The sequence below is a fragment of the Acanthaster planci genome, linkage group LG12 (genome assembly GCF_054643075.1).
Source record: "Acanthaster planci isolate LZ-2023a linkage group LG12, COTS_SCS, whole genome shotgun sequence".
Taxonomy (NCBI): domain Eukaryota; kingdom Metazoa; phylum Echinodermata; class Asteroidea; order Valvatida; family Acanthasteridae; genus Acanthaster; species Acanthaster planci.
Genome location: NC_141788.1, coordinates 10,799,316 through 10,824,105, shown reverse-complemented (window position 1 = coordinate 10,824,105; position 24,790 = coordinate 10,799,316). Strand labels below are relative to the sequence as shown.

The 24,790-nt window shown below is 42.0% G+C and overlaps 1 protein-coding gene across 7 annotated transcripts; it reads right to left on the bottom strand.

The window, feature by feature from the left end:
* Window positions 1-4,260: 4,260 nt before the first annotated feature.
* Window positions 4,261-24,037, bottom strand: zdhhc21 (zinc finger DHHC-type palmitoyltransferase 21). 7 transcript variants are annotated; one of them, XM_087144294.1, is made up of 8 exons: window positions 23,901-24,037; window positions 17,956-18,256; window positions 16,482-16,580; window positions 13,882-13,993; window positions 12,928-13,066; window positions 12,086-12,202; window positions 6,636-6,688; window positions 4,261-5,611 (listed from the first exon to the last, which is right to left on the bottom strand). In XM_087144294.1, exons 2-8 carry the CDS (start codon window positions 18,218-18,220, stop codon window positions 5,476-5,478), a joined length of 921 nt encoding a protein of 306 aa, XP_087000420.1. In that variant the 5' UTR covers window positions 18,221-18,256; window positions 23,901-24,037; the 3' UTR covers window positions 4,261-5,475. The 7 variants fall into 7 exon arrangements, with proteins under 7 accessions (XP_087000420.1, XP_087000417.1, XP_087000416.1 ...); XM_087144291.1 differs by lacking the exon at window positions 23,901-24,037 and adding an exon at window positions 23,012-23,075; XM_087144290.1 differs by lacking the exon at window positions 23,901-24,037 and adding an exon at window positions 22,976-23,070.
* Between the last annotated feature and the right edge of the window lie 753 nt (window positions 24,038-24,790).

The following is a 24,790-nucleotide window of genomic DNA, read 5'->3' as shown; positions in this document are numbered from 1 at the left end:
GGAAAGGCCGTGGACGTATTTTCTTTCAAATCTGATCGCGATTATTTTCCAACAAAATCACTTTTTCAGAATTTGTTTCAAATTTTGTGCAACTGGGTTCATTATAACACAGTGGTTTAATGTTGTCCGGTCAATTTTTAGTCATCTGGTTATCTCTGTGAATTTCAATTGTTTGTATTATGTTGAAAATATATAATGGTCTCCATCCGAGGAAAGAAGTGTCGGAACGATGTCCGGCGTCGCCTGCCTCGAAATCCACAGTAAAGTGATCGAGTGCGCATGCGCGAGCTCTCAACATAATGGCGCACAAGGGCATAGGAATGAATACAGGCCTACGTGAGGTTCAGTTTTTGTCCAGTTTGATCATAATCTATTAATGACGTCATTAATGATAGGGAAAACTGATAAAAAGCACCACGTTAAAAGACGCGCAACGAACTGTGCAATGTGACAGATACGTTGGCCACAATTATAATGTTTCATCATCGTTTCCGCTTGCCCTCAAAAATGAGACATGCAAAAAAAAATCTTCGACCCGACGCCGCCGTGGAAACATTCCTGGATCCGCCCCTGAGACACTATTTACATGTATTTAGAAAGCCTGTCATTCAATGTTTCGTAAAGATACCAAAATACCAGCATAACATCCTCATCCATAATTCTTCGCTTTATTTTAAACAATCGATAAAAAGACGGAAAGCTGAGGTACACTCACGGTTGAACTTGACAAAATATGCCAATATAAAACGCACAAATGCATTAACTAACATTGAGTGGCCCTTTAAGTTTTACGTTGTAACCTGCATCTAACTTGCTCGGAGGGAATTCAAAATATGGTAAATTTTGAACACTTATCCTTCTTTACAGAACGTTATCTAAACTCATGTTGAAGGCCGCTTCTCGAATGTCCAATAGATAATGACTGTTATAATACAATACGACCTGAGTTCAACCGGGGGAGCATGTTCAAAAGCAGGACGAGCATGTTGCTCGAGTTGCAAACAGATCTTGCTTTCTTGACTATACTCACTGCGCAGCGATTGGTACGCTCAAAGACAAACTCCTATGCACGTACCGCGTGTACATGTACATGTACATGTGCAGTACATGTACATGTACGTCACGGCAATTTTTGTGCTGTTTTTCACGACTGGTCAGAGTGCCAACTGGCGTACCTTCAACGGACCATCGCACCCAATTGCTCAGTTTTCTTCTCATTTTTCAGGAGAACTTTCTCAAATTGACTCTCTTCTATACTGAAATAGTGTGAATAAGGTTATCAAATGAAAATAAATCAAGACTGAATAAATCCATCAACTTTGGTACACAACGTTGGTGTGTTGCGAAAACTTTGATTTCCCCCTTAGATTTCCATCGAATTATTAGCAGTACTTTGAGTGATAAAGATTGTTACTTAATAATGTTTCCTGATTTCCTGTTATTGTCACTGGTTACAATATTTAACACAGAACTTGCGAGAAACGAGCAAATGTGACCTTGTAATTGATTAAGGGAAAAAGAAGAAAATGCAACGAGGAAATTAAACATGCAATACCGCACCAGTATATCTGAGAGATACATTGCTGTTTTAAAGCTAGATGAAATCCATTGAAGGGAGGAGTAATCCGTTTCTTTATCCCTTTCATTACAGAAAAGGCAACACCTAGGTCCGGCCGGGTGAAGCAAAGGCTTTCCTTTACGGCATTATCCCCTTTCCGTTGCGATTGCACAAACTTTAAAGAAAGATACCATTTTAAAAGTTGAAGAAAACTAAACGACTTCCTTCAAGGCTTAACTCTTGTGCCTAATAATTTGATAACACAGGCCCTCAAGGAACATATTCATCTGTACGCTACAACACTTCCTCAAAACACATCCTCATTCTTCACGGATACCACCATTGTTCAGGAACACGGAAATATTGAAAAGCAACATGTGTAGGAACAACATTTCTGAAATTAGAAACACCAGTAGTGCCTGGATTTCCTACATAAATAGTTTCCAGTGACCGCTTCAAGCGTGTATTGATTGAAAATAACTTGGGCTGCGGTTGCCGCTGTTCCCTGGGATTCAAGTTGACTCTTGGACTTCAATTCATCCCCAACCAAACCGCGTAAAATATTAAAAGAGAACAAAGTTCCCCAAAGTTTGCGAGTGATTTATATTAGTGCCATTCTCACTGAATTAAAATAAGTATGGCACTGTATGGGTGTGAACGCCCAATAGTTTCCTCGTACATTTTAAACCTTTTTCGTTCTAAATCCATAAATGGTAACTTCAAGTTCGTCTTGAAAACCAATGACCATTCATATTCCAGATTATATCTCTTCGTTGGTTACTCACTTTTACACTTTGTTTGATGCCATAAACATTTACCAGTACCATACTTTATTGTGAGAGACAATGCAATATCATCGTAAGCACCTGCGCTGCAGTAAGCGCTCTCCAGTCAGTGGTTGTCGTCGCTAGCCTGACGGTAGTAAATCAGCCCAATTTGGTTGGATATTGTAAATGTTATATTGCAGTTAATTCCTCGCTAATCGCTAACACCGTTTTCTAACAAGCTCACCTTTGGGAGCACTTCGTCTATTCGATCAAATTCATCAAATGGTGCGCGCCGCAACCATGCACAAACGGTATTCAGCTAGTATTGCGAGACAAGAAACTGAAGGTTAAACAACCAGTCCTAAGGACAAGAACGGCATAGGCTGTTCCTGAAAGACCTTGAAACGTGAACACATTTTGCTTTTCCTAAGTGTAAGCCTACTTTTTTAACGCATGAAATAAAACGTATATATTTTCATTTGCCTGTATATAGACCTTATTTTTTCAAGTTGTTCATGAATAAAGAACAGACTATTGTAGAATTTGCGCATTCCAGTCTTTTCGAGAGGAAATGGATTAATCGGTTATGAATTTGAATGAAAAAAGTTCGAAAAATGTGCGGGAAAACCTATGCTTGTCAAATTTTATTTCTAAAAATGGTCAGGGGCGTAAATGTTTGCCGGGAACTGGGGGTGGGCTACCACTCTATGGCACAGGGTGACGGGGCGATGTTCGTGATACAGATGCCCATCCGTAATGAGCATTACACCCCTGCGGCACCCTGCATCAAAACGACGTATATTTATGGCTTTTGTTCTAAATTGTTCTCCTTTTGAGTGCTATTGAATAAATGTTGATGTTGAGAAGTCGGAAGCCGCCTTCATTTTTTTTACTCACCACACAAAAGTGGACGATGATTCAATAGCCCACCCCCCCCGAAAAGTGTGTGTGTGTGGGGGGGGGGGGAACACCCCATCCCTCAGGAATTATGCCCATGCACTCAGAAGAGGGGGAAAATGCAAAATCAAAATGCCTGCAAGAATTCAGTCTTGTGAAATTGCCGAGTGTTTGACAATCTTCCATTCATCGAATGAAACCAACACTCTGGATTTCATAATACCGGCGCAACCGCTATCTCAACTTGAAAACCCCCAACAAATGTGAAACCTCGATGAACCCGGGCGAACAGTATCAATGCAAACTTCAAATGGAAAAAAACCACTTCCCACGATCTTCCAGGGTTGGCCACCATCTGGATACGCGCTTGACTTCTGCACGGGGATTTCCCCCACGCGCAGGCACACCCGGATTTCCGTGCCAGTTATGATCTTGTTGATTCAACATAATTGCACATTTCAACATCCCCACTGGAGATCTCGGATAGCAGATGGCGGATCGGGCCCTCAACACTCTACGCCCAGAAAGTGACACACAGCCAGGGTTGCCCAATATTCATTATGTACTGCTTGATGGCGTACAATTTCAACATGTGCATCAGAGTGATAAACGGAGAGGCGGGGGCTCACAGTTAAGGAATTCATGTGAAGACAAGGAAGCAGATTTTCTGTATCTGTGTAGTTGAGCCGGCAAATCAATACCCCGTCAGGAAACATCACACCAGCCTGCGCATTGCGTGGATCGTCCAGTCATGTCATTCTCGACAGAGCTTAGCGAACCCATGTCTCCAGTGAGGTGCAAGAAATGATATTTGCAGGCAACGCATTCCAATCCTTAACGGTTGATGGAAAAAAAACTGCTTTTATTTAAGCATGTATGCTATCAACACGTGTATGCTATCAACACGTGTATGCTATCATACTCTGGTGACTCCATCACAAATCTCACTGTCGGCAAAGCATGACGGGTTGAACTTGACAAGAGATGAATCTGAACTAAAGATCATTTCATAGACAACGTATAAAAATAGATTATGCGTTGTTGACGTCTCCACCAGAGGCTGTTTTTATTTTAATTTAGTTCCAACCAATTCACAAAAGGTTTACTCGAGCATATCCAGTGAAACAAAACCATGCGTAAACGCATAACCTCCATTGACATGTGCAAATAAAAAAAATATTATCTATAATGCTGGAGACAGTCCAGAAACAGAGGCACATTCAAGCCAGTAGAAAGGATTTCTGGAAGGGTACAGATTCAATGCTGTCCATAATTAATGAAAATTGAAAAGCATACCCTCAGACAAATGCTGTACCTGGTGATGATACACATGCCTAAAAACATTTCTTCAGTTTGGTTCAACCTGCAGGATATACTGTTAATTTATTATGATAAATTCAAATTTAAAAGCAACTATGGCTGTACTGCTGGAAATGATTTTTAAGCAAAATATGGTTGATAAGAGTGTCCTGCTTAATAGCTCCATCTTAGTTAGAAGCCACTCATTTGCACACAACTTCACTGGCTCCAGCCACCAGCCTATTTGAGGTACAGCAGATACAACAGGAGGGCGCTATTTGGTTTGGGCAAAACTGTTGGTGTTGCCTCAAAACTAACCCACTTAACAAAGCGCCCTGCAATTCTGTCCACCACACTTCATTAGGCTAGTGGTCACACTCACACCATATCTGCTTAGGGTCTTGGAGAGACCGTACTCCGGATGAAAGCAGAGGGAAGGGATTGGGGAGGGGGAGGTTATGTCAGGGGCATAATTATGAGGGTGTGGGCCTCATTCAAAGTCTGTGGCTTCCATGACTAAATGATCAAATCTTAAAAGAACAATCTCACCATTAAACTGCCCCTTCAATAAAAAACACCTCTCTCCAAGTGCCACTGGGGTCAGCCACTTTGCTTCCATCATTTTCACCGCTTTCACAAGCACACAAACCATTTCTTTGGGGAAGGGTTAAGACAGCAGAGAAAATTTTTCCCAAATACCAAACATGATAGAAATAATCACTTTTTCCTTTTCAGTTTGTATGTCCTAGGAGGATGTAGTAGGTCTGGGAAAAATGCTCGTGAAAAATGAGGGGAAAAAAATGGACAGCCCCTAAGTTTGACCCTAGCTGGGTCACTGGGAGGGGCATCATGAAAAGAAGTAATGTGACTTCCTCTGTTGTGATTTGAGGGTTTAGCATTCATTCTTTGTTGGGGCCTGATGAGAAGCTTAGTTCCTAACAAAGAGTCAATGCTTCACACAGTGTGTTGGTAGTAGTAGATCTCAGGTTTCACGGAACGACGACGGAAGGGGTTGAACCACCACAGGACTGGCCCGGGTCCGCAGACATCCCGGAAACCGTCGTAAGCAGACCGAGGTATCACTGCTGGCCTTGGTGGGACAGGGAATCAAGATAATAATGATCACAACTGAGTACAGCAAAGCATAGCTGAGATATTTCTGAGAACATGTTAAACAAAGTAGATAAATTAAAATCAATTTTGAAGTTTTGCCGGCTGCAGCAAAAAAAAGGCAGTTGATTTCAATCCTATTTCACAGCCTCCATATGTGTGCTCTCTCCTGTTGTTGAGTTGTTTCTACAAACTCCCCCTCTAAAGTTAAATGCTCATTTACTCTGCTAATTGCTTGTGGCACAAAGTTCCCACTAGGATAAAAATTGTGTTCTAACAGTGCTAGGAAATGGGCACTAATGGCTGTGCAGTTTTAACATTGTGATGTTGATGTGTTTCCCAACGGCAAGGCTATTCATGAGCTAAGCTCGGAGATGTTCAGGGTGTGAATTAGCATACAGCTGCTCTGATAGAGCTGACCTTGTATGCACATACTGCAGTGCTTGAATGATATCCACCTCATGTTTGTGCATGCACTGTTCAAAAACTGGCCTGGCCCATTCCCTCTTGTTGAGTCACATGCCTGACTCCCAATACATTCGGTTGGCACACAACTGCCAGTCTGGCAAGGGATCTCAGACTTTCTAATGTTGAAAATCTGAATACTGAGTGATCAGTAGCCAAATTGACAAAGACGTTTAAAGAGCAAAATCTGCCGAGTGCAAATGGTTGATTGTCACAAACAGATTACTTGCCGCAATGTCATGCTGCCGATGTCTCTTATGACTTCACCCACAGCTGAGTTTTGTAAGGCATACAAAGTGCTGAGTAAGATTTTCCATCTAGCTTATCTGTGAAACCGGCTGTTTTTTATTACCGTGCATACATTCATCTCTCATGACACGTTCTCTCGGAGCAGCTGTAAATGTTACAGTGAGTTTAGATTTTGGTGAGCTGTTCACCTTATTGGCGATTCTGAAATGATCACTTCAGCTATGACCAGTGAGCAGTGACACGAACTTAATTTTGATTTCTGGTTTTGATTAAACTGATAAATGGCTCACCTTTCATGTATGGGCTTGTGTGCATGAATGATGGATTCAACAGTGGAGCGGTTCTGCAAAGATAAATATCATTCATTTATAAGGCCAACTTTCTGAGGAAAAAAAAACAGGCACACAAAAGAAAACCTTCTAAAGTTTAACTAACAGGGTGTCTTGCAATGCCCTCTTCACATACTGCATTTCAGTGACCACTGACCCTGTGCTGTTACAGTGATGTGATATCTAAAAACCACTTCCATGGTCCAAGAAAGTAGATGTCTGGTAGCATCCAAACACTAGTGGCCCCTCAATGCTGACACAGAGGCTGGGCCAACACTTAAGGACAGTAAACTTTGATGACATTGTGACTGCATCATGGAAATGGATGACAAGCAAGACATGCATTTCATGCACAAACCTGTGGGGGGGGGGTAAACGAGTCAAGCATGAAGAAGCATTTTCCTTCAAAATATTTCAGAAGTACTGGCTCATCAAGACAAGCCGTAGATGCATTCACACCAAGTCAGAATTTTAAAGTCAGAAATATTTTTTCAAAAGCTGATAAGAAGCAAACTTCTCCCTGAAATGTCTTTTTAAAAAGAGCACCAGTCATTATAGGCTGCAAAACAAAAATGAGCCTCAAATATTGATTCTAATTGGCCAATTCTAACTCACTGACATTCATGGTCATGGCTAATGACAGAAACTGGTGTTCATGGAAAGAATCCCCTAAATTTTGATTTTACTTTCAAATTTGATTTTTGTACATAACATTAGTCCAAATCTTCATCGCATCACTTGTCAAAAAGAGAGCTACTTGACTTTGAATATTTAATAAGATGGAAACTGATGAAATGTTTTTCAAGTACACTTTTTCCATAGGGTTGTGCATAAAGTGAATTGATTGTCATCCAATTCTGCAATCGTTAGCTGCTAATGTCCTAAAGTTTATCACACGTGAACTGCCCAATGTAAATGTCATTTTTGTATCGGGGAAACATTGTTACACTGGGCATTTTGCCCTTCAGCAAGATGTACAAACAGTGTAATATGGTACTCAGTATTGACAGAGGGCTTATCCATCACTTATCTGACTTGAACCAGTCAGACGACCCTGCACTAGTTTTGAGACATCTGCACTAATAAGCCAGACGTGTGAGGTTGAATTTTGTCACAAGCCCTAAGCCAACACTGAGTTGCAGTGTTATAAATCCACCTGGGTCATAGGGCAAAAGAGTTATAAAACATCCCAAATTAGAAAAGTTTCAGTATGTGCACTCACTTTATGCCATATCCGTGCTTTAAGCCCAAGGTTGGTTGCAAAACAATGAGGTGCCCTCTTTCCGTCACAGAAAGCACCATGATATTGACTTGTGTAACATTCTGATTTATCACATTATTTACATAAACCAAGGTCCCCACAAGATTAAACTCTGGAAAGTCTCCAAAGCAAAGCAAGCTTTTGTAATATTGACAGATGTCACTAATGAGCAAATTCAGACTTGCAATGTAATAAGGTACAAACTCTTCATGAAAACAGAGTAGATGGGATTAAGTTCCCAAAGTAAAAAAATGAGCAAACCATTCAAGAATGGAAAAATATACTTCTGACCTCAAAGAAAAATTCCCATTTGTCCAATTGCAAACTATCATGACTTCTGATGCCTGGATTAATTAATGCTTGCAACTGACATTATTCCAAGAAAATAGGAAGTTACACTAATGATTTAAATCAGTCAGTTTGAGCATAAATATATTAAACTGTCGTACTTCACATTTTATCCTAGGTTTTACCCTTACACCATTGTATATATTCATGCTATATTGTCACTGTGAGTTGTGAAACAATTGACAGGCTGGCTCAGGAGGGATTCGAACCCACAACTTTGTGCTTAAACATCTTAACCACTAAGTATTACTGGGATTGGGTGGCTGACTCAAATCCCATGCAACGGTGGGTACAGCAAACAATCATCATACTGCACATGCTTGTCTGACCCAAATCAACAAATATTCAACTGAATGGAAAAGTGACGGTTCAAGCATGGAAGCATTCAATCTGGGCCCAATTTCATGGCGCTGCTTACCACGGAATAAGCCTTTTGTGAGTTAAATTTGAATAAAATCTGGCACACTGAGTTCTTTAAATTCACGTGAACATAATCGGAATTCTCCATACTAAAGCCACTGTTGCTTACCTCGTGATTCAAGGCAAGCTTTTCCTTAGTTACATAAAAGACGCCTTGCAACAATACACTGTTTTTAATGGATAAGAACGGCACAAAGGAACCAGTCCATTCCAGAGATGGTGGTCGCTATGCAAAAGCTTGCCTCGAATCACGAGGTATAGCAACAGTGCCTTTAGTCTGGGAATTCGAGTTGTTACATTTCTATGCAATTAGATAACACAGGGTACCAGATTTTATTCAAATTTTAACTCGCAAGTGGCTTATTCCGTGCTTACGATCTCCATTCTGCGCTAACCATGCTAGCATAAACATTCTGCGCTAACCTTTTAAAGGAACCAGGAAATAGAAATGTTTTTAAAAATATTACTTAAACCCTTGAAATTGCATCTTTGGGTATCAATTAACCTAATTTTAAATTTTTGTTTTTCAATTTTAACCCATATTTTGATGCTTTTTTGGTTTTTATGCTAATGCAATTTGCATATTCATGAGAACTATGGTGTCATCCAATGCACCGAATCTCAATGTTACACAAATTTCTAGATTTTTTTTAACCACTGCTATGGCAGATTTCATTTTCTTTGGCAAATTACTGCTGTGTAAGTATATGGCAATAATCCAGCAAAAATCCTTTTCACAGAAATGTTCCCAGATAACACATTTGGGGTTCACAATTTGAATATGAAAACATGCAACCTGAGCCATGTCTTCCTGGATTTACATCAAAGCAAAAGCGCCCTCACTTGTCCAGAAATGCTTGGTTAATTTTTAATGTTTGAAAAAGTGCACCGTTCAGTTCACATAACTCAAAGATGTCAAACAGTCTTCACACATGGAAGAAGAGATACACAAAAAGTGACTCTAAGAAAAATGCATTTCCTGGATCTTTTAAGCGCAGAATCCTTAGTTACGGGATGTACTCATGCGCACAGGCCAAAATTCCTTGCTAACCCATGAAAAACATTCGCCACGTGTCTGCAGGTGTGCATGCTTACCGTCAGGGTGTTCAGTAAACGTGTCTGCAGGTGTGCATGCTTACCGACAGGGTGTTCAGTAAATGTGTCTGCAGGTGTGCATGCTTACCGTCAGGATGTTCAGTAAACGTGTCTGCAGGTGTGCATGCTTACCGTCAGGGTGTTCAGTAAACGTGTCTGCAGGTGTGCATGCTTACCGTCAGGGTGTTCAGTAAACGTGTCTGCAGGTGTGCATGCTTACCGTCAGGGTGTTCAGTAAATGTGTCTGCAGGTGTGCATGCTTACCGTCAGGGTGTTCAGTAAACGTGTCTGCAGGTGTGCATGCTTACCGTCAGGGTGTTCAGTAAACGTGTCTGCAGGTGTGCATGCTTACCGTCAGGATGTTCAGTAAACGTGTCTGCAGGTGTGCATGCTTACCGACAGGGTGTTCAGTAAACGTGCCTGCAGGTGTGCATGCTTACCGTCAGGGTGTTCAGTAAACGTGTCTGCAGGTGTGCATGCTTACCGTCAGGGTGTTCAGTAAATGTGTCTGCAGGTGTGCATGCTTACCGTCAGGGTGTTCAGTAAACGTGTCTGCAGGTGTGCATGCTTACCGTCAGGGTGTTCAGTAAACGTGTCTGCAGGTGTGCATGCTTACCGTCAGGGTGTTCAGTAAACGTGTCTGCAGGTGTGCATGCTTACCGTCAGGGTGTTCAGTAAACGTGTCTGCAGGTGTGCATGCTTACCGTCAGGGTGTTCAGTGACGTGTCTGCAGGTGTGCATGCTTACCGTCAGGGTGTTCAGTAGACGTGTCTGCAGGTGTGCATGCTTACCGTCAGGGTGTTCAGTAGACGTGTCTGCAGGTGTGCATGCTTACCGTCAGGGTGTTCAGTAAACGTGTCTGCAGGTGTGCATGCTTACCGTCAGGGTGTTCAGTAAACGTGTCTGCAGGTGTGCATGCTTACCGTCAGGGTGTTCAGTAAACGTGTCTGCAGGTGTGCATGCTTACCGTCAGGGTGTTCAGTAAACGTGTCTGCAGGTGTGCATGCTTACCGTCAGGGTGTTCAGTAAACGTGTCTGCAGGTGTGCATGCTTACCGTCAGGGTGTTCAGTAAACGTGTCTGCAGGTGTGCATGCTTACCGTCAGTGTGTTCAGTAAATGTGTCTGCAGGTGTGCATGCTTACCGTCAGGGTGTTCAGTAAACGTGTCTGCAGGTGTGCATGCTTACCGTCAGTGTGTTCAGTAAACGTGTCTGCAGGTGTGCATGCTTACCGTCAGGATGTTCAGTAAACGTGTCTGCAGGTGTGCATGCTTACCGTCAGGGTGTTCAGTAAACGTGTCTGCAGGTGTGCATGCTTACCGTCAGGGTGTTCAGTAAACGTGTCTGCAGGTGTGCATGCTTACCGTCAGTGTGTTCAGTAAATGTGTCTGCAGGTGTGCATGCTTACCGTCAGGGTGTTCAGTAAACGTGTCTGCAGGTGTGCATGCTTACCGTCAGGATGTTCAGTAAACGTGTCTGCAGGTGTGCATGCTTACCGTCAGGGTGTTCAGTAAACGTGTCTGCAGGTGTGCATGCTTACCGTCAGGGTGTTCAGTAAACGTGTCTGCAGGTGTGCATGCTTACCGTCAGGGTGTTCAGTAAACGTGTCTGCAGGTGTGCATGCTTACCGTCAGGGTGTTCAGTAAACATGTCTGCAGGTGTGCATGCTTACCGTCAGGATGTTCAGTAAACGTGTCTGCAGGTGTGCATGCTTACCGTCAGGGTGTTCAGTAAACGTGTCTGCAGGTGTGCATGCTTACCGTCAGGGTGTTCAGTAAACGTGTCTGCAGGTGTGCATGCTTACCGTCAGGGTGTTCAGTAAACGTGTCTGCAGGTGTGCATGCTTACCGTCAGGGTGTTCAGTAAACGTGTCTGCAGGTGTGCATGCTTACCGTCAGGGTGTTCAGTAAACATGTCTGCAGGTGTGCATGCTTACCGTCAGGATGTTCAGTAAACGTGTCTGCAGGTGTGCATGCTTACCGTCAGGGTGTTCAGTAAACGTGTCTGCAGGTGTGCATGCTTACCGTCAGGGTGTTCAGTAAACGTGTCTGCAGGTGTGCATGCTTACCGTCAGGGTGTTCAGTAAACGTGTCTGCAGGTGTGCATGCTTACCGTCAGGGTGTTCAGTAAATGTGTCTGCAGGTGTGCATGCTTACCGTCAGTGTGTTCAGTAAATGTGTCTGCAGGTGTGCATGCTTACCGTCAGGGTGTTCAGTAAATGTGTCTGCAGGTGTGCATGCTTACCGACAGGGTGTTCAGTAAATGTGTCTGCAGGTGTGCATGCTTACCGTCAGGATGTTCAGTGTCTGCTGCAGCACTTGTGTTCCTGCCAAGGATGTGAGGATGATGCCCAGGACAAATGAAAGGTACAGGAAATATCTTTGGTTTTTCTGTAGGAAAGTAGTCTGCAAAAATAAAAAAAAAATGTGGAAAGCAATGCAAGAGGCAGAGTTTTGTGTTCAAAAGCCATGTTTAAAGAGGGACTACTAGTGGCGAACATTTACTGGCAGTAAGGGTAGCCAATGACCCTATTGAAGTGAACCAATCCAAACTGCGGTCTGGCTGCGGGTTTCCTGCACCACAAACTTCCGCACCATGGGTTTTCAAATAAAATGTCCTTAGAAATAAAATTCCCCGGATTAAGAACACTGTTCTTTCTTATATATAACGGGTTTGCCCTTACCCAACGTATATTAATAAACACTGTATGCTCAGTGCTTGTCCGAGAGCTTGCGAAAAAAAACCTCACAAGCTTACTCGGGTGGGACTCGAACCCACGACCTCCTGCTTCCTCCTGGAAAACTGTTCTTTCTCCTGTAAAACCATTTTAAATTTCCAAAAAGTACATGGAAGAAGAAGTGCTGAGTAAACAAGACAATAAATTGGCCACTGTTAACTTGGGTCAAAAGACATCTCAAACACACCAATTGAAGCCATTGAGTCAGATACAACCACGGCTGTACAACGGAACATTTCCCTGTATTATAAGAACCTAGGAAAGTGGACAGCAATATCATGGTTTGTTGCCCTCTCATTTATGCTAAGCACAGGCAGAAAATAAGGGGGGCAAGGACCACTCCCCCCCCAAAAAAAAAATGGATAAAGGCCTACCAGGGAATGATCAACTCACACTGTTGCAAGTCTTGCATGCAGGAAAGTAGTAAAAATGAAGAGTATCGAGAACAAGTGTGTAGAGGCTAAGAAGAACGGCATAAAACACTAGCAAGATAAATATCCACTGGTTGTCCTCGGCAACGCAGTTATTAATCCTAGTGGGAGATAAACACAATTAAATTATTAAATTGAGAAAGAGACAAGAAACAAACAACATTGGTGAGTCTGGAGATCTGGGTTGGGAGTAGTGATCACCCCTGTTCGATGTGCAAATAATTATTCTTGTTAAATAATATACATGTACAAAACATTAAGTTAGTTTATAGAGTGCCTTTCTGCCCAAATGCAATCATTACATTGGCCCATTGAGCAACCTCCCTACTGTTTAATATGCACTGAACCAACTTCCTATCTGACATGCAAGACCCCTTGGGTTGTATAACAGAATGTCAGTCATTGCCCAGGTGAGGGTGCATCAATTTCAGCAAATAACAAGTCTAGACAGGATTACTCAAAATGCTGGGCAAGGTTTCTGCCCAATTACTAAAGCCAGTAAATGTGGCTGAACTTCTGAACCCCTCTGTAGTTTGGTAGTAAAACTTTTGCAGAACAAATATGGTGGGCAAAAGTCAACCACATTGTAATAACCTACAAAATTGATTCGTTTCTTGTAAGCTGGTATCCTTGCATTCTCCTGACGACCGAAAGTGCATACAGTCTGAAATGTTGATGTCGAGTCCATGTGTTCTTTTCAGAGTTCCACAGCACAACTTGTCTGTTGCAGGACTATGAGCCAGAATCAAATGAAATGGATTCTACGGTCAGAATGGGGGCTGAGCTTAGAATCGTACCTCCTCTTTTCCCCGTTTGCACTTGATATGGGAAACTTTCAAGGCTCAATCTCTGATGACCTGCTGTTAAGGCAAATGTTCCATACCAGAATCCCGTTTGTTTCTCCCCACCCAATTACCAGTGACAATGGTGATCCATCTTCCGGATGCAACGCTGGCATTTGCTGCAGTGGTGAGACTTCAGTGGACGCTGGATCAGACAGCGTTGGCAATGGGTCCAGTTCAGCTGATCTGAAAGTCAAGGAATCAATCAGATGTTGATAGTTAATCGATAAGTTACCCTGCAACTCTGCCCAGATTATTCCTATGTCATATGAAATAATCTCAAGTTATTTGATTCATGAGAGTTGTCACAAAGTCAAATTGTTCCTGCATTTCCCACCTGTGACATATGTTTAAATTCAACCCATGTTACATCATGCGGAATCGGATTTTCAGCTCCCATTTGTTGTTTGCAGTCCTTTGTTGTGTGGCTACTGGTAACTCTATCAGGGTTTTCCTCCCAACTCTATAACTTCAACATCTCTTCCCAATCTTTTTCTCCAGGCAACTGAACAACAGAGCATCGTTTTGCAGTTCTGAAAAATGCATGGTTCAAAGACTTGTACCAGACTGAAGCATGCGAATCAATAAGAAAAAGTAAAGTATGTGTTGAGAACTATTCTAGGGCAGTGGTATTTTACTTGCTTGTGTTCCTAAGCAGGAAAGCTTGTCAAAATTTGCTGCATATCAAAATAAGGCGAGGTGGTTTCAACAAGTCTTAATCCTACTAAGACCAGACTTTTCAGGAGTATATTTTACAGGGGGGTGTCAGTTAACCCCCTCCCCAAGATCTCAGGGAAAAAAATTTTGATGAACAGAAAATTTTTTATCTGGACAGAATAACTTATCAACAACATATCTACGGGCCTTGAGCTGAACCAAGAGAGGGTGCTATTTTCCTAGCAATGGAGGTTCGTTTGGTCGGAACTGAACTTTGCTGGTTCACAATCGACAAGGAAATGCACACGTCACCGTTGCGTCGCCACCAGCAAATTGAACACTCCCGACCAATGTGGCTCTTTTCAACAGATGAGGGGGTGCTTCTGCTAGAGGCAGATGTAGATGTTGGAGTGATACCGTATTGATAGTTTATGCATATTTTCAATTTTAGTAAAAATCACAAGAAGAAAGTACCCCATTGACTAGAATGAAATACATTATGTATTATCAAGTGGGTAAGATATTTACGGTGTTTATTTTGATATTCTTTGGTTATATTCTAACATTTTATGTACAACACCTCCATTCATTGATACACACACATATAAATTCTTAAAGTTTTAAATGACTTTTGACCCTAAATCACAATGTAACTTGTAAATACTTTGACTGAGTTTTACAATTTGGTATCAAATGTTGCGCAGCACTTTAACCCTAACCCTCCTCAATCCTCCCACAGGTGAAGGATTGAGGAGGGTTAGGGTTAAAGAAAAGTCATGAAAGGACAATTTGGTATTTGCAGCAGTTTGGGAGCAGTCTCAGATTGAAAATTTCCATGGGAGGGGGCGAAGAACTGACCTTCCCCCACCTCAGTCAATATAGGGTTAAGTACTTGCAATTAAATTGGCATATTTATTTATTATTTATTTATTTATTTATTTCTGATGACCAACAGCAGTTACCCGCCACTTACAGGCATCCATGAGAAATAGATAAAATCTCTGAATTAAATAATGTACAAATAAATTACACATATAACCATACAAATAATAAAAATTAAAAGACATCCAAAACTTAGCAAAGTCTTGAAACAGCAGTAAGGGGCTGAAGAAGAGTGGGATATGTACCGACAAACAGGGCTCCATAGAGACACAAAAGGAAGGGGGTGGGGGCGATAGAGAGGGAAGGAGGGAAAGGCAAAAGGATGAACAGCACATGTACATGTACATGGAACGTGCATGGGTGTGTGAACAAAGAACTGAGGCAAGGGGGAACAAAACACAAGGGTAAACATTGCGGAGACCAGGGAGGGCAAAGATCAAAGGAAACAGAAGTCAAAGTTGAACAGTGGAGATGTGAGGGCCGAAACAGGGATTACAGGGATGGAAAAAAGTTGGAGTAATAGTATCACTTTTGGAAAGAATCATAGGGCTGAATAAACACAAAGTATTACAAAAATGTACTGTACATACAATCTGATAACTTCTTCATACACATCACAGTTTCAGGAATGCCAAACAGGTAGCAGAACTTACATATACATTGTACCTTCACGTCTACAGGGCTTTATATAACTGGGTACGAAAACAGCGTACTGTGGGCATGCCAACACATCACACTTTCCATGAAGCCGGTTGTAGGTAGACAAAATTCTCGAGACAAAGTCCTGTTTGGTTGCCTCCACCCGACTCCATGGAATGTGTAGAATGCGGTTTAATGGCAGCCAATCTAGTACGGTGCTGGGGAACATCAAGATTAAATGGATTAGCGTCACTTAAACTGAAGTGATTATTGATATGTTTATACAAAAACAAACAGTCGTTAACAATTCTTCTGTGGTAGAGGATGGGAAGGTTGAACACTCCAGGAAGCAGAATGGGGTTTCAGGCACATCACAAGGTCTGATGAAGAGGTGTAACAAGTTACAACTGCATTGTAGGCACTCTGGATAGTGCTGTTATGGGAACGTCTCTTAATAGAGCACCAAGTCTCTTTTTTTCTATGAAGTACAACTCACCAGAGGTTGTTGGCTTGAGGTCAAAGGGCAAACGCCCTGGGTCACTAGTGGCAGACCTGAACAGCGCAACAACAGTGAACAATGAGACTGCATAGTAACCTGCAAGAGAGCACAAAAACAAAGCAGTCTCTTTTGCATCTGGTGTCAAACCTTCAGCCGTAAACAGATGGCTCACACGAGGACAATGTGTTACATGGTGTGGTAAGGTATGCATACTACATCACTTCAATGTAAAGGTGCGACTCACAGCCCTTACCTTTCTAACCAACAGATTTGTGAATGGACCCTTTTTAGAGTTGGACAGGTGTTAGTATTTCAAGTCTAGTCCTGAGCGTGAAATGAGTTGACAACAATACTGGCGGAAAAAGCTGGAAACGGCTCCAGTTAAGATTTGAATTGAGGCCCTACCGGTAAGTTTGGTTGCTGAAATTATCAGGTCCTCTTCTTTGTCTTCAATAACAAAACTGGGGAGAGTTTTGTTGGCTTGGCCCCAGTCAACGTAGGTTCTTAAATATCCATCTAAAAGTTTGGGAGGATTTTGCAGGATTGAGGCAGGCATGGATGGCACTTGAAAATTGTTGTACATGTATGCAGTACATGTATGTAGCAATGGGCCATAGTATTTATGCTCAGCGGAGGATTTAGGGGATTCAAAGAAGTTCAGAAAGGGATGGAATGGGGGGGGACATGGCAACCCTTGTGACATAATGCTTTTTTGTTGTTTTTTTTTCAAGCAATTAAAAGCCAAAATCTAAGAAACGGTAATTGCACCATCCAGGATGGAGGCTTGGTATGATTGTTTGGAAAGCATGGATAATGACAGAAGGTTTGGTTAGTGTGCTCTGCTCATTACGAGACTATCGGACTATCGGGCTGGTGTAGGACCTTTAGTAGTGGTTGCAGGGCTTCAGTGCTAGATGGATTAACTTGGTGGATTGTTAAGGCAGGAGATTCTAGCAGGTAGGATGCCAAGGTAGAGTGGGATGTATGCATACTCAATGGATTATGTCAAGAGGGTGAGGTTATTACCACAGTGAACATCAAGCAGAGAGCCAAAGGGTAAAGGGGACCCACAGGCACACCTAATGAGAAGGAAAAAACCTGCTAGGCTTGGTTGGGGGTTCATGGACAGTGAAAACCCATTGGACATGTTGGACATGTGATGGTTTGTTCCACAATAAAATCCCCATTTGGCTGCACCTCTGACGTACCCCGAACACAGACACAATGCTGCCGGGGAGCATGAGTGGAATTGCTTGGCGTGATGTTGTTTTGTAGAGATTTCCTGGAAATCTCATTCTATGGCAAATTTGAGTGATGACCATTTGTTGACCACTGGTCAATTCTGCCTGATACCCAGGATCTATGTTGTTCACAGGTTACCAGGCTGTACCAACTAAACCTTACCTAATCACCAACAAATGGTCTTCACTCAAACTTGCCTCAATGAACCACTATACATGTAATCACTTACACAAAACAGGAAGCATGCTTATATTGGCCTCGTTATACTGAGGCAGGAGAACAAGTTTGGGCACAATGTAGGTATTGTAGGCCCACGTGAAGACAATGAAACCCAGGTAGAAATATCCCTTGACATTTCGCACAAACTGAAGACGGCACGGCAGGAAGATTATTTTAGGAGATGTCTGGATGTACTCAGCCTGTGCCTGCATCTCAGAGTAGGCCTCTGAGTCTCCACTCAATCGCTGGAGGTCTTGGAAGGTAAAGTTAACCATGCTGAGACATCAGGGGCACTTTGCAAGTTCAAAAATCTGTGTAAGTACAAGACAGCAATAAGACATGCACATTACGCTTTAGGCAGTATATTAAATGTGGGGGAAAAGGGCTTCCCTAAATTCTCCCATCGCAAATAAGAAGTGATTGATTTCATCTAGCACAAGCTGTTGCCTGTCTCCTGCTGATGTTTGGTCAAGAAATGAAAACAACTATTCGCCCAAAGTCAAGTCTTGATCATTTGCACAACCTCTCAAAATGTGTCCATAAACTCCAAGAACCCAAACCTTTCAATTAGAGAAAACCCAAACTACAAGGCTGCTAAAGCGTGCAATAGCAGGAAAATTGTCACACTTTTCCTATGGTAGGGAGCTTTAGCATTTTTTAGCTCAAAATTAAGCGATGTAGTGTGCATAAACAGACTATTTGAACTTATTCTTAAAAACAACAGAGTCCCGAAATGTGCCTGTCCAATCTTCAGAAAATTTGCTCTTGAATTTAGCAGCGCCAATTTTTTTCCCCCAGCAGTCAGTTTTTTTTTCTTGCTAGGCTGAGGCAATCTCTCGCTGTCTGAGTCACTAGTGTGGGTGTCCATCTTCTCATTTCAAACAACATGTGGCGTGCGCACGCTTAACTGCCTATTGGACCATGTTACCGACTCTATAATAACGTATATAGCGCTGTGGAGCTGTGGCCTCATCAAGTACGATCTACTGCAGAAATAGATCTAGTGATCATGTGCCACTGCATGTACACGGTACTGCATATATACTACTCATATGCACATTGTATTACAGCTATCCAGCTAGGCGGCAGCAGTCGTCCACGCTATATCATTGACTCGCCAATTGCATTTGAATTTTTTTTATGGTCTGGCTCTGGGCATGAGAAAATGGTTGCCACACGTGTGAGCATGAGAAAGAGCCTTGAGGCATGACTGTCATGCTGGATGCGTGAGACTTAGGAGGTCTGTACTTGTCTTAAAAAGTCAAATTTAGGAGGGAAAATATTGAGGTATTCATGCAGAAAATGCTTGGAATTTTTCAGATCAGCGTTATAGGGTATGTGCACAGGCATGATGACCTGACATGCCCGTTGACAAGGTGTCAAGCGGCGTCCATCCTTAAGGTATTCACTTGGACACGTTACTAGAGCTTTTTAGAGGGCACAATATTTCAGACCAGTTAGGCCTATACACATGCAGGATTAGTGAACTGACTAGACGTCAAGTGCCAGTGGCGTCCATATGGAATTCTTTCCGATTTGAAGCTACGGCTAACGTCCTTCGGCCAGGTTATCAGTACTGTTGAAGATGTTTCTGGTACTTGTTACCGTGAGACCAAAATTGTTTCCATATTTTACAAAAGTCATGCTAGCCAAGCCTCCCTCCCCGAAAACAAGGCTGAGATTCCCCCCCATTGATATTGTGAACTTTCAACATTTTCTGACTTGTTCTTTGAAAACCATGTGTTAGAAAGTGGTGCAGACGTGGCTGGGGCCGATATATGGCAAAAACAGTTTGAAGGATCCGCACAATTGGAGGGGAACCATCAACATTCTGTCAAGAGAATTTTACATTGTCAACTGATCAACTGTCAAAGTATGAAAGGAAAAGTGGCTGATCTACATGTACAAGTCCTCATACAGGTGCATCAACCTGATATTGTGGTACAGAGTCATGGCTTAATTCAACCATAGCGAGTAGTGAAATATTTAAAATACAAAGTCTTGAGGAAGGATAGAGATACAAACACCACAGCGAGGGGGTGCTTCAGGCAGTTTCAACTGAGTTGGTGTCAAATGAAGGTTCCAACATGGACAGTAACTGTGAAGTTATACATACATGGATGGAAACCACAAATGGCAAATCCAAAGCAGTCATGATTGGAAAACATTATCGTCTGCCAGATGACAAATGTGGTCAACAAATTGACGAGCTGACAAAATCTGTGGCCGTACTTAAAGGGAAAATATGAACTATAATGTAGTTGCTATTTTGGGAGATTTTAAACTGCCAAACATAAAGTGGAATAATTACACTGTTATAGGATCACAAGGCTATAGCAAGACGGGTGGAGATAAGCTCATCAAGATGGCAATAAGTGAAGCATACTCCCAGTTCTTTTCAGAACCACACATACTCATAAGAGATATATATTCCTTTGCATGGTGCTACTGAAACCTTTCCACTTATTGCTGTCTTTCACCATGAAAATCTCATCAAGATGGTTACTGAATATGGCTTCAAGCAATGTGTCAAAGAGCCGACTCAGTCACAGGGAGACACACGTAATATCCTTGATCTAGTTCTTGTGAATAACCAGGGTGTGTTAAAGAACATTGAGATTGTGGAAGGAATTTCTGACCACGACGTGGTTTGAGTTGACATTGATGTAGCTCCAAAGAGGAAGAGCAACTCAAGAGGAAAATTTATATGAGGCAAAAAGCAAACACAGAAGGGATGGTAAATGACATTAAGGCCTATCAGTCACTCTACAACGCAGCAACAGAAGGTAAATTATTAAAGATTTTAAATGGAAGCACATCCAACAGGTATTGCTTGATCTTTTGGAGAAGTTGACATCAAGTAAATATAATTTACCATGATTCAGTAATGATCTTAAAATAAAATACACAAGAAAAAGACATCTCTACAAGACGGCAAAAAAGGAAATAAGGAAAAAGATTGGCAAGCCTTTGAGCAATCTCGCAAGGCTATTAAAATTCAACTTCGCAAGGCAAGGACCCAGCATATAAATTCACATCTCCAAGAGAATTTTAAGGCAAATCCCCAAACCTTTTGGTCATTCGTAAAAAAGTTTCAGAGGGAGAATGTTGGAGTATTTGATCTGAAAGATGGAGACACGGCAAAGCCAAAGCCAATTTTTTAAATCAGCAGTTTCAGGGTGTTTTCCCAAATGAAGTTCAAGCAACAACAGATGTCATGATTCATAGAGATATATGTCCTGGAATCTCACCATCGCAAATTTCTGTTAAGGGTGTCGAAAAACAACTTAAGGAACTTATTCCATGTAAAGCACCGGGGCCAGATAATGTTCTGTCATGGTTGTTAAAACTTGTTGCATAACCACTAGCACCATTCTCCAAGACCTGTTTCAAAATTCAGTGAATACTGGGATAGTCCCATCAGTATGGAAGACAGAAAATGTTACCGCAGTCAAGAAAGCGGCATGTTCAGATCCTACAATTTACCGTCCCGTGTCTCTTACCTCCGTCCTCTTTAAAGTTCTCGAACATATGTCCTTAGTCATACAATGAAACATCTTGACAGATATACATGTAACATTCTAGCAGATTGCCAACATGGTTTCCGGACCAGGACATCAACAGAAACTCAACTTATCACGACCTTGCATGACATAGGCAGATTAATCGACAAAAAGCAAACAGTTGATATAGCAGTACTTGACTTTATGAAGGCTTTCGATAAAGTCCCACACAATCTTCTGCTAAACACATTAAGACACTACAGCATTGTAAAACCGTTGCATCAGTGGATTCAAAGTTTCCTGTCCGGACGAAACTCTTTGAAAGAGTAGTTTTAGACGGTCAGGCTTCAGATTTTGTACCAGTAACATCTGGAGTCCCCCAAGGATCAGTAATTGGCCCGTTGTCATTGTTGCTGTATATAAATACTCTTCCAGATAACCTTGCTTTAGGCATTCGTCTCTTTGCTGATGACTGTCTTTTGCATAGCAGGGGTAAGGTTCAATTACATGTACAGCAAGACATTCACCGACTAGAAAAGGGGCAATCAAGCTGGGGCATGAAATTTAATCCAGCCAAATCCATAGACACCAGGGCACCAATCAAAACCATCTATAATTTTTGCAGTGAAAACTTAAATAGTGTAAACAGCCTAAAATATATTTGACATGGAGGAAACACACTCATATACCTGAAACCTGTAAGAAAGCTCAGGGGGTATTAAATATCCTGAGGAGAAATCTCTGGAGCTGCACTCCAAGGGTCAAAGAAGCAGCGTACTTCACATTGGTTCGACCTACGCTAGAATATTCATCATCTGCCTGGGATCCCCACTTGGTGTCTGACATTCAGTGTCTCAAACAGATCCAAAGACAAGCTGCTGGATTTCTTTTCAACAATTTGTAAAGCACCTGGCACCATGACAAACATTTTTTTTGTTGTTGGAAATGTTAGGTTGGTTTATAATTACATGTATTTGCGTCAATCTCCCTACGCGAGGCGCACGCCTTATTGTCAAGGTCGGGATGACGTCACTGATTCTTGATTCTTCTCTCTGATTGGTCAATTGATGGCTGTTCCATCTTTCACACTAAAAACTCAACGGGGCAAAAATAGTGCAGCAGTCTATGGAGAAAATCTGAATTACAGACTCAAACTCTTAACCTTTCAGTGCCTGAAATTTCACTATTTATGCGCTATAAACATATCCCACACTGTACTGAAAAGGTTTTAGTTGTTTCTATCAGGTTTCTGCCAAAAAAGAGGAAAACATGCAAACCCCCGTACAGACAGAGTGAATGGAGAGTTGCCCCTTTGCCCAGAATGTGAGTAACCTCCGACCTCGAGAATACTGAAGTTGGAGTGAGTCCTCTGGATGCTTTGCAGACTATATCATACAGATACAGATAATCAACATGGAAGACTCGGACAAGATTATCAGCCCATTAAAATTGTATTCCAACCTACCATAGAGCTACATACCCAGCTCTATGATCCTACGTACATGTACATGTACAATGTAGGCCTACCTTCACTTCAGCCTATAACTAGCACTTTAGCAGTACCTGTCCTCACTAGTGACCCGATCTGTCCTCTCAAAATTAATGCCTGGGTTCCGTTAAAGTTAAAGACCGCCCTCTATAGTCCTTGACTCCTACGGCGAGCCCACTGCAGCCAACAATTACACGATCAGCAAACTAAAAGTAACAGCTATCCGACATAATGAACGAATATTTTGGATGTTCTAGGGGAAAGAGTTATGGGGATTTAAAAACATTGCTAGGTCGTTTATAGAGTTTTGACGGTACCCAACTTCACCATGAAATCAGAGTTCGATTAAGGTGTTTGTTTTTATTCCAGTATTATTTTCTAATCCTAGCTATCAAGTCAGTGCGGCTTGGTAACGAGTGGAATTCTACTTGTGCACTAAGTTAATTAATATACGCAATAAAAGTTCCACAGCCCAATTTGTAGAAAATCTCCTTTGCAATCAAACCTGATCTATATGCCAACAAAACTGCAAGTAATCATGCTTTATGCAGGGGGGATCCGAGGAGTGGAGGTGTCGAACCCCCCCCCACCCCGCTCTGAGACCCCAAAAAAGGTACTACAAAAGGGGGAGGGAGGATTATACCCACACAATAACTAAAGCAAATGTAAAAACCAAATGACATCCTGTGGATTCTTTTTATGCGTACAAAAATACCAGAGGTGGCAGCAGGTTATTTTTTGCAAGTCAAGTCAAAAGTCATTATATGCAAGTCCAAGTCAAGTCACACGTCATTAGGTCCAGTCACAAGTCATTTGGTCACCGTAAGTCAAGTCAAGTCAAGTCACGAGTCATTTAGTCTAAACACAAGTCAAGTCACAAGTCTGTTAGTCCAAGTACATGTCAAGCTGCACATTATTTTGTCCAGCTGTAACTTAAGCAAAAAGAACCAGGCGTCAACTTACGAAGTTACGAGTTATGAATTTCGGACAGCTAAACACCTTTTCTCCAATTATTTTGACAATGCCTCCGTAATTCCCCTTTTCACTTGTGTTGTAATTACTATTCTTGCAGTCTATCACGTATCTGTTGTATATTGCACCTCTCTTTAATTTAATAAAATTTACTTTGTAGGGTGGAAAATAAGCGTTGAGATATAGGATAACATATTGAGGGCGCTGCTTATCCTAGACACGCGTCAACGAAACGCAACGTAGCAGCGTGATATGAATGCTGCAGCAAGGTTAAATAGAAGCCGCGTAAGCCGAAGTCCATTTCTTATGTACGTAAGGCGTAAACTGAAGAGCTTAATTTAAGATACATGGGGCCGGTCGAGTAGCGTCTGACTTGGGTTGGTAACAAGTCATTACATGCAAGTCCGAATCAAGTCACAAGTCAAAGCTGGTATTTACAAGTCAAGTCACAAATCACAAAAATAGCGACTCGAGTCCTGGTCCAAGTCACATGACTCATTCAGCAACACTAATACCTTAGTAAGCAATGTATGTCATGTAATGTTTCATCATCGTTTCCGCTTGTCCGCAAAAATGAGACACTAAAAAAAGCTCCGGATTGAGCCCCCTGAAAAATTTCCTGGATACACACCTGTTTCAGGTATCAATACGCAAAAACTCGAGCTGGCATTTCCGATAAAAATTAATGTCCCAGATTCTGATCGATCGATCTTGCCAATCAAGCCAACCAGATTAATAAACTGGCACTTTGTAGAAGCATCAAGTTGGAGACGTGCATCTCATCAGTGGGGCACAGGAGCAGCTCATTAAACCTATATCCCTCCATCTGGCCGCCGGTGCGGTACAGGCTTCGACTTGGAGGACGATTTATGCGTTTTCCC